The 10511-nt window shown below is 41.4% G+C and overlaps 1 protein-coding gene across 1 annotated transcript; it reads left to right on the top strand.

Annotated features, from left to right (window-relative positions):
• Positions 1-5045: 5045 nt before the first annotated feature.
• On the top strand, positions 5046-5750 carry LOC138351472 (uncharacterized). The gene has a single exon (XM_069303299.1). It carries the CDS (start codon positions 5046-5048, stop codon positions 5748-5750), a length of 705 nt encoding a protein of 234 aa, XP_069159400.1.
• The last annotated feature ends 4761 nt before the right edge of the window (positions 5751-10511 follow it).

Below are 10511 nucleotides of genomic sequence, written 5' to 3'. Positions count from 1 at the left end.
GGCATAGGGTGAAAGAAACTCTGCCCATTGTTTCTCGCCGGCGCCTGGGATCGAACCCAGGACCACAGGATCACAAGTCCAGTGTGCTGTCCGCTCGGCCGACCGGCTCCTAGAATAAAAAGAATTGCGATTTTAAGAAATAATATAAATTAAATATTGGAATGTTTATAAAATATATAATGCAAGGTTATGGGAATAATCATTGTGGATGATACATGCGATTTGGAATGTTCCTGCTACTATCTTCTAATGGCGGTGCTAGGCTCTCCCCCTCCTCCTCCGCGAGGATATTCCTCCACTATCTGGCGACTGGCGATCCTAATATATATATATATATATATATATATATATATATATATATATATATATATATATATATATATATGTCGTACCTAATAGCCAGAACGCACTTCTCTGCCTACTATGCAAGGCCCGATTTGCCTAATAAGCCAAGTTTTCATGAATTAATTGTTTTTCGACTACCTAACCTAACCTAACTTTTTCGGCTACCTAACCTAACCTATAAAGATAGGTTAAGTAGGGTTGGTTAGGTTCGGTCATATATCTACGTTAATTTTAACTCCAATAAACAAAAATTGACCTCATACACAATGAAATGGGTAGCTTTATCATTTCACAAGAAAAAAATTAGAGAAAATATATTAATTCAGGAAAACTTGGCTTATTAGGCAAATTGGGCCTTGCATAGTAGGCCGAGAAGTGCGTTCTGGCTACGACATACATACATTATATATATATATATATATATATATATATATATATATATATATATATATATATATATATATATATATATATATAATATATATAATATATATATAATATATATATATATATATAATATATATATAATATATATAATATATATATATATATATTTACACCTATAAAATAGAAAATGCTAATGTCAATATCGCAACTGTCAAATAATGGGGAAGTAGTAGAAAATAAGAGACTCACTTTTTTTAAATTGTGTACGTTGAGGTGGAGAAGCTTCTAGATCCTCAGTACCTGAACTGGTTGAAGACTCAATGTCCTCCTCCAAATACAGACAAAATGAACATCATTCCGGAATATATCTTGCAGAAAAAAACAAAAATAAATTGATAGAAACTTCTATATGGTGCATGTGAATAAAACAATCACTGATATCGCTAGCAAGTACATTTCGCAGGTAATAATAATAATAATAATAATAATAATAATAATAATAATAATAATACTTACAGTTGGCACAAAACACTTTGGAGCAGGCGGCGCAGATTTTGTCATACTGCCCGAGAGGTATATCTTCACACTGGGGACAGGTTATAACACACTCACGACGCGAGTTCGCCGTATATGAAATTTGACACACTTCACACTTAATCTTACACAGATGCAATTTCCCCTGCTTTGGGTTATTGCAGAAAGGACAAGTTTCCATGATTGCGTATCGCTGTTGAATAATGCAGAGGTTTGGTGAAATGTCCATGAGCGATGCTGGCTTTCTTGTGCTAGCTATGAGGGCTGGAGTTGTACTGACCCATTGACTGGGGATTTGCTGTCAGGTCAGCTTACCTGTCATGCTGCCAGACGTACGATTCTGCTCAAATTGTGGTACGATATTTGGGTTGCTATTATAGTTTTGAACTTATCACTGAATAATGATTACAGTTGTGAATGGCTAAAAATGTAAATTCTTAAACCTCTGATTAGGTTAGGTGGGGGGGATGGTTAGTCTAGCCATTTTTGAATAATAACATCTTATACAGAACATATGCTGCATGTTAAGACCGCATTGGCCATATGGTGACGTCATACATAGTTGACCAGTCAGGTGCTGTGATACCTTAACACTTATATGCTAATGGCCAGCAATACATTATCCCTATACTGAGGTCGCTTTTCGTGATGTCACTAAACAACATCAACTGGTCTGTAGAATGTATTTGTTTGTTATATAATAAGTTACGTTAGGATGGTTTGATAGGGTTTATGAAATGAATAACAGAAAATAGGAGCAATGAGCGAGAATACGAGCAAAGGTAACTGAATATCGTCTCTGGTGAAGCACAGAGTACAGGTAAGGTATTGGGAGTGATTAAGAGTTCACACTTATGTGTGAACCTCCTAAGGTTCACATTTAGCACGTTGGCGCCTCGCACCACATTAGGGATGATGACGTCAGAAAAGAAGGTAACTGCAGAAGGCCTTATTTCAAAACATGAGAGGCTTGCTTTTACTCACTGTAGTCCATATATATGTACACTGAATGTGTATTTTGATTTGTTATATGATACAGTAAGGTGTGGGAGGCATGTTTTGAGCGAATGTGAGACGTGCATATATATTTATGCACGTGCATATATATATTCATGTGTTTATGCAGCAATATTGGATTACTACTGAAAATGCATTGAAGTCACCACGCTTGGCAGGGGACTGTTTTCATACATATGGATGATAGTGGGTTTTCATTTTTATTTGCCCTATGCTCAATAAGCAATCCTTGAAGACAGATTGACAAAGCTTAAATTGCATTATCTACAAAGGCAAAGAAGAAATAGGGGAAACATGGCAAAAGGTATATTAATGGGCTATTAATACTATAAACACGAAACAATGGGCATAAATTGGAAATAAGTTTTAGATTTAGGAAAATGACCTGGGTAAATACTGGTTCTGTAACAGGGTTGAACTTATTTCTTATGTTAAAATGATCTTAGACAATGGGAAACAGTATGGTAATACCTTATTGTGAAAAACGAGCTTATAATGGTTAACGCCATTGCACATTAGGCTTGACAGAAGGCAGCATTTGAATCCCCCTTTGCTATAAATATTGAAAATGGGAATAAATACACTATAACAGAAAACGGACTTATACAGGGAAGATGAAGACAGGGGTGACGTCATTGATCATTAGCAATGTCTGTGCAGGGTCACCGGGGTAACAGAATTTGGGTGCACCAGGAGCTGGCCTTTTAATCCTCAGGTAAGGTGAAGACTGGCTAGCTGATGACCATTGGCGATGCCTGTGCATGGGTCACCGGGGTAACGAAATTTGAGTGCGCCAGGAGCCGGCCTTTTAATCCCCTTGAGCGAAATGGCACGGACTAGGAAGCTACCATTTAATCCACATTTTTGGGAAATAATATATGATTCAAAGGTGAAATTGATATATGTTATGAAAATATGAAAAGACCCCATGGGCTATTGTTCTTGCATTGAAAACAAATTGAAAAGCACCCTATGCTATGCCCGTCCGGCAGCAAAAAAATAGAGAATACCCCCTATGCTATGACCGTCCATGCAGAAATATGGATACTTCCCCTGCGCCTATGCCCGTCCATCAAAAAAATCAAAATGGACGGGCATAGGGGCCTTTTCCACTACTGTTGTAGTGTACTCTAGAACTTTTGATGAACACCTCCATGATTTGACAGACCTTGTCTCTGTTGAACAAGGCCGGGTTCAAGTTGAACGCTCAAAAGTGTACCCTGGCGGCTCAGAAATTCAAGTTTCTGGGTTTTCAGGTAAGCACAGATGGAATACGCCCTGATCCGGACTCTTGTCCGGCTATTGCTGAAATGCCAACACCAAAGACAGCAAAGGACGTGAGAAAATTTCTGGGTGCAGCTGGGTATTTCCGTCGACACAGAAGATTTTGCGAGAACGTCAGCTTCACTGACGAATCTCACTAAGAAAAACGTTTAGTTTTTATGGACCCGAGAGCATGATGAAGCCTTTGAGAAATTAAAATCACAATTGAGTACTACTCCAGTTTTAGCAATTCCTAACTTTGAGAAAGATTGGGAAGTCCACACTGACGCTAGCGGCATTGCCATAGGTGGCTGTTTAATTCAGCGTGACTCGGAGAACAACCCGCACCCGGTAGCTTATTTTAGTAGGAAAGTGAAAGGACCGGAAGTAAGGTACTCAGCTACTGACAAGGAAGCTTCAGCTGTAGGAGAGAGTGTAAGGTATTTTGAGCCTTATTTGTTTCAGCGTCACTTCATAATTTATACTGATCATCGAGCATTGACCCACATTTTTAAGAAAAAGACACGTTGCCCGAGAATGACAAGGAGGGGTCACGAACTGTCAGCACACTCGTTTCAGATACTGTATAAGCCTGGTCCATCTCATGTTGTTCCTGATGCGTTAAGTAGGAACATTGCTACCATCAATATGAATGTAAACATTGAAACGATTGCGAGCGATAAAATGAGAGAACTTCAGATGAAGGAACAGCGATGGAGGGAAATTATTGAACATCTGGAAGGTGGGAAATATCCTTCGAGAAAACAAAGTACCTCTTTAATGGAGCCTGAGCTCCAGATTTCCCCCCAAAATGCATTAAATAAAAACTAGTTCGATTTCAATCAAAATTTTTTGACTAATTGTATATAAAAAGGGTTTCATCTGGTCCAAGTCTCAGCATCGTAGCATAAATAGGAAGGGAGAAAACAAATTTTGAAGTAGGTGTTAAAATTATTCCAAAATGGTCAAAAACGATTATCAAACACAAGTGCCAACTGAAATCCCCTTCAGCATTAAAACTTGTCCATGCGTCAAAGATTGCAGGTCACCCGGGAGTATACAAAACTTACACAAAGGCCAAGTCAATATTTTATTTCCCAGGGTTATTATCACACGCTATTAAGGACGTCAGGTCATGTGGGAACTGTCAACGACGCAAAGGTACTCCTAAAGTACAAGCCTCACTCCAGGAATTCTCAGAGATAGCCGAATTCTTGGATCGGGTGGGGGATGATTTAATTGATTTACATAGCAGCAATTCAGGCAACAGATATGCGCTAGTTTTAGTGGACCATCTGTCAAGGTATATCACTCTAGTAGTCCTTCCCAGGAAAGACCACCAAACAGTGGCAGATGCATTTTTAGCTAGGTTTGTTACTGTGTTCGATCCGCCTAAAGTTTTAGTATCTGACAGGGGACAGGAGTTTATTGGTACATTATTTCAGGAAGTATGTAAACTCTTAGAAACAACAACAGCATACCATCCCCAAACGAACGGCATGGTAGAGCGAACTAATAGAACGGTGATGGATATGCTTGCCATTTTAGCAGAGAATGACCCGGCCACTTGGGATGAACAGTTGCCCTTTGTTCAATTTGCACTAAACACCACAGTGTATCAGTCAATAAATACTCACCACTCTTGCTGTTTACTGGACACTCGTGTAATTTTGCGTCAGGTCTGCCTTAACAGACATACTATTAGTTATGGAGAGGATTATCCTTCAGAAATCTTCACCAAGATGAAGAATGCATGGAGGATAGCAGCTGAAGCATCAAAGAAAGCACGGACACGGTATGCCCATTATTATGATAAGCAGGTACAACCATTAAGAGTGAAAGAGGGAAGCCTAGTGATGCGGTTGAATGAGTCAGCGCCCGCCAATCAGAGTAGGAAGTTAGCAGCTAGATGGCGAGGCTCTTATAGAGTTATTAAGAAACTAGGCCCAGTAAATTTCATAATCAAGGGTATATTTGAAGACCAGGTTGAAAGAACCATCCATATAAATAAATTGAAACTTTATGTGGCAAGAGAAGAACTGGAATTACCTTCAGTAATCCCAGTCCCCGAGAGAGTGGAGGGAATGGTTATTCCTGATGCTCAGTCAGAGGAGGATGATGACCTGTCATCCTTACTTAGTAGCCAAGTTAGGCCTGGTCACCCTACGGTCACCAGATCTCGGGCGCACGTGAGCGCACAGTAACTGTTAAACTGTCATCTGAATAAATGGGTAGAGACAAAGAATTGTAATGTATGTGCTTGGTCAAGAGTGACGTACCTTTACCGACCTTGGAGGAGTTATCCTCCTTAAAACCACCAGGGCAGATCCAGGTCTCCACCAGACATGAGTTATGAATGTTTCTTTTCCCAGGTCTGCTCACATTACCACACTGTCGGCCATATCCCCCCTCGACAATTGAGGCCAGCGTAGTATGTCACTGCTTTTGTCTGGCCGGAACCAGGTTTAGTTCCCGAGGGACAGGAGGGGTCATGCTACATCACCCCCCTCCATCCCTCTCCCACCCACCCTCTTTAGTAGTACCTGCCATGGTGGGGGCGGCAACAAGTCAAGGTCACAGCCAACACCTCATCACTTAATGAGGTTATGGAACTGCCAACGCTAGCTGTCATCAGGAGGACGGATTCAACATATCAGACGAGACATTAACGAGGACACCTGCCTTGCTATGAAGAACACCGGTGACCGGAAGTGAACAGCCATGAACCGCGGAGTGAATTGGGCAACGGTTGCGGGACTACACAAGGTCTTGCCCACTCCTGAGGTTCCTGATGCGCCGAGCAACAAGATGTGAAACTTGGTAGCTACGTAAGAACAGCACGTTCCCTCTACCTGGTTGATGGGGTTCTGGGAGTTCTTCTACTCCCCAAGCCCGGCCCGAGGCCAGACTTGACTTGTGAGAGTTTGGTCCACTAGGCTGTTGCTTGGAGCGGCTCGCAGAACCCCCAAAAAACCCACCACAGCCCGGTTGGTCCGGCACTCCTTGAAGGAAACAATCTAGTTTCCTCTTGAAGATGTCCACGGTTGTTCCTGTAATATTTCTGATGCTCGCTGGTAGGACGTTGAACAACCGTTGACCTCTGACGTTCATACAGTGTTCTCTGATTGTGCCCATGGCACCTCTGTTCTTCACTGGATCTATTCTGCAATTTCTTCCATGTCGTTCACTCTAGTACGTTGTTATTTTACTGTGCAGATTTGGGACCTGTCCCTCCAGTATTTTCCATGTGCATATTATTTGGTATATCTCTCGTCTCCTTTCTAGTGAGTACATTTGGAGAGCTTTGAGACGATCCCAATAATTTAGGTGCTTTATCTCGTCTATGCGTGCCGTATATGTTCTCTATATTCCCTCAATTTCAGCAATCTCTCCTGCTCTGAAGGGGGAAGTGAGTACTGAGCAGTACTCAAGACGGGACAACATAAGTGATTTGAAGAGTACAACCATTGTGATGGGATCTCTGGACTTGAAGGTTCTCGTAATCCATCCTATCATTTTTCTGGCTGACGCAATACTTGCTTGGTTATGCTCCCTAAACGTTAGGTCGTCGGACGTCATTATTCCCAAATCCATGACATGCTGTTTTCCTACTATGGGCAGATTCAATTGTGTTTTGTACCCTGTATTATGTTTAAGATCCTCATTTTTGCCGTATCTGAGTACCTGGAATATATCACCTTTAAACATCATGTTATTTTCTGCTGCCTAATCGAAAGCTTTGTTAATATCTGTTTGTAGTTTATCAATATCTTCAGCAGAGTTAATTTTCATGCTGATTTTTGTATCATCTGCAATAGATGACACGAAGCTGTGACTTGTGTTTTTGTCTATATCTGATATGGGAAGAAGGAACAGCAGGGGTGCAAGGACTGTACCTTGAGGTACAGAGCTTTTAACTGCGCTCGGACTCGATTTTACTTGATTGACTGTTACTCTTTGTGTTCTGTTCGACAGGAAATTGAGTATCCAGCGTCCTACTTTACCAGTTATACCCATTGACCTCATTTTGCGTGCAATCACTCCATGGTCACATTTGTCGAATGCCTTTGCAAAATCTGTGTATATGACATCTGCATTATGTTTTTCCTCTAATGCCTGGTTGCATGCACTCTAGAGTGTGCATGATAAGCCAACGCGGATGCACGATTTGCATCTTGGGCCTACCGTCATGTGCATAATGGGATAACAAGGAAAGTCGTAAAGGCCTAATACGACGAAGCAGAAGAAACACCTGTATGTGGATGGGACCCAAGAGTTGGAGCCGGGACCCGAGGGTTCTGCCGCCACGCCCACCCCGCCTCAATGAACTAAGCTGTTCACTCATCAAGCAAGAATTCGTCTGGTGCCAACGTCTCGGTACTCCCAGAAGTCAGTATTTATGTAGCAGATAGCACCTCGCCAGCAAACGTACAGCAGGCGACAACATCTTACAAGATGATAGAACTCAGGTACGGTGTACGCCAGAGTTCCCCCTGTGACCGGACAGCAAAGTTAATCATCGCTGTCAACACCGACGTCATCGCCTCGCCGACGACCCGGAAGGATGGAACGGCAGCGCGGATGTACTGCGGATTGTGGACTAGATCAGTGGAAGAATCTAGTCAGGAGGGAAGTGGATCTCTTCTCACAGCAACTGACACCATCTGAAGAACATCGGTGGTGAAGAACACGACGCATCGTTACAGAACTACACCAAGAATACAGCAATGGGCGAGTCAACAACATCGTGGCAACGGACTGGTCGGGAATAAAGACTTTATTTTTTTTATACAATATATATTTTTTTTTTACAGTTCAGAAAACTTGGAGTTCACCGTTACAGAGAAAATAAGTTACGAATGACAATTTTTGTGTAGACTCCGGTGAACTGGAGAACCAGTTGAAAGATGGTTCCTGTATAAATTTAACTGTTTATCATGAATAGCGTGAGTATTTTTAAAATTGATGTTTATTTGTCATCTGAGAGGATTGCTGGGCTGCTATGGCGGGTATGGTCAGCCTTGATTTTGGGTTACCATGGTAACTGTTATTGTTAAGAGTTTTTTTATACAAATTTCTCGACTGTGAGATGCATATATTTAGATAGGGTAGGAGTTTTATCGAGGCATGTGCTAGTTCTTTTATGGTCTGGGATAATAAAAGCCATGTTCGAGTTCCTCGCCTACGGTTTTTCTTAAACCGGGACATTGGGGGATATGTAACAAGAGAGCAGTACATAATAGTACAACATGAACATCATAACAGCATGAACAAGCCACGTGGAGCATGAACAACCCACAGGCGCGGTGCCAGACAATGGAAAAAGTTAACCTCTGTACAGGTTAACCATGGGGATAGGTCAACGGTCATAGAGTCATGAGGTGGTCAAAGTTGATGCCGTCATGATAATCTACAGGGATTAACCCCTCCACATCAAATGTAAAACGTCATGTTCAGCTGGGGAGCAGGAGATCATGGAAAGAGAACAGTAGAGTGGGTGAAGCCCAGTAGGACGGTGTGAGTGGACTCCAGGAGGGAACATCATCTCCAGGAGAACTGTGGAACAACATACGAGTAAGTACGGCTCTCTTGAACCTCATTCAGTACACTTTGCCTATGGTAGGGAATATAGTTAGGGAAGTGTCTATTTAATTATCTCAAATAAAGTAATATATTGTCAAGTGTTATTAAATGTGTATTAATGGTTCTTTGTCTTAGTGATATTGGGCCTACCATCCCCTTTGCCCTAGTGACCTAGTGTCCTTTATTATCCAGTACTCCTTCCCCCGTCCGTCCCTTGTTCAGGTTTTAGTATTGGGTGTGTCCCGCCTTATACTTGTGTACTTTATAGTTCCCAAGTGGTCAGGATTATTCGAGTGACAGGCCAGGATCTTGTACCATTCAATTGTCCCCTACACCTGTCCTGGTAGGTTTATACCATCTGCAAAGCCTACGAATCTCACTCCGGTCCCCCCTGTCCGGTAAAGCAGGGTAGTGGCAACATTACTTGGTAACTCATACGAAGCCTGTGACTACAAATATTTCTATCTTTCTATCTCACTCTCCCTCACTAGTTTCTCACTCGCCCTCACTAGGTTCTTATTCTCCATCGCCCTTACTCGCTCTCGTTCTCCCCCCCTTGCTCTCGTTCTCGCTCTGCCTCACTCTTCCTCGCTATCTCTCTCTCTCTCTCCTTTGTTTACTGGTTTACGTCCTCATATGACGGCCCGAGTGTTAATATCTTACATGATCGGTAGAGTATCCATTATTACCATAGAAGGAGCGGAGATGGCACGGTTATTTCAGTGGTAGTAGCGGGTTCCGTAGCGTAGTGGTAGTAACTCTGGCCCCAGACATCACTCGGTATCCCTACTCAAATTTCTGAATATGTTAGATTCAGAGTTACTGTGATGTGCAGTATGAGAGAATGTGCAGTGTGCACATGAGAATGTGAATGTGCATATGAGAGGATGTGCAGTGACTGTGCGACACAGTCACTGCACATCCTCTCATGTGTATTATATATATATATATATATATATATATATATATATATATATATATATATATATATATATATATATATATATATATATATATATATATATAAAACGCTGAACTGTAATGCCAATCCTGACCTTAAAAGCTTCATTGAAAATTGTACTAGAACCCATGAGCACCACACCAGAAACAAATACCTTTTTGATATTCCAAGAGTATGACGTAATCAAACTAGAAATGCTCTACAAATCAAGGGACCCAGAATGTGGAATGACCTTCCCAATCATGTTAATGACTGTACCTCTCTCAACCAGTTTAAGACAAAAACTAAGCACTACCTAATTAACTCCATGTAACCTACCTTACCCCTATATTGTCAACCCATGTCTGTTATTTTTAAACAATGCTGTTTGTCGATCAAATTGTATATTTGCTGTTTTCTGCCATATTCCCCCCTTTTTTAT

The sequence above is a fragment of the Procambarus clarkii genome, chromosome 49 (assembly GCF_040958095.1).
Source record: "Procambarus clarkii isolate CNS0578487 chromosome 49, FALCON_Pclarkii_2.0, whole genome shotgun sequence".
Classification (NCBI taxonomy): Eukaryota; Metazoa; Arthropoda; class Malacostraca; order Decapoda; family Cambaridae; genus Procambarus; species Procambarus clarkii.
This window is presented reverse-complemented; position numbering and strand designations above follow the sequence as displayed.

Bases quoted from the DNA above. Each gene is read 5' to 3' on its own strand.
- LOC138351472 (XM_069303299.1), top strand. From the start codon at position 5,046: ATGGTAGAGCGAACTAATAGAACGGTGATGGATATGCTTGCCATTTTA.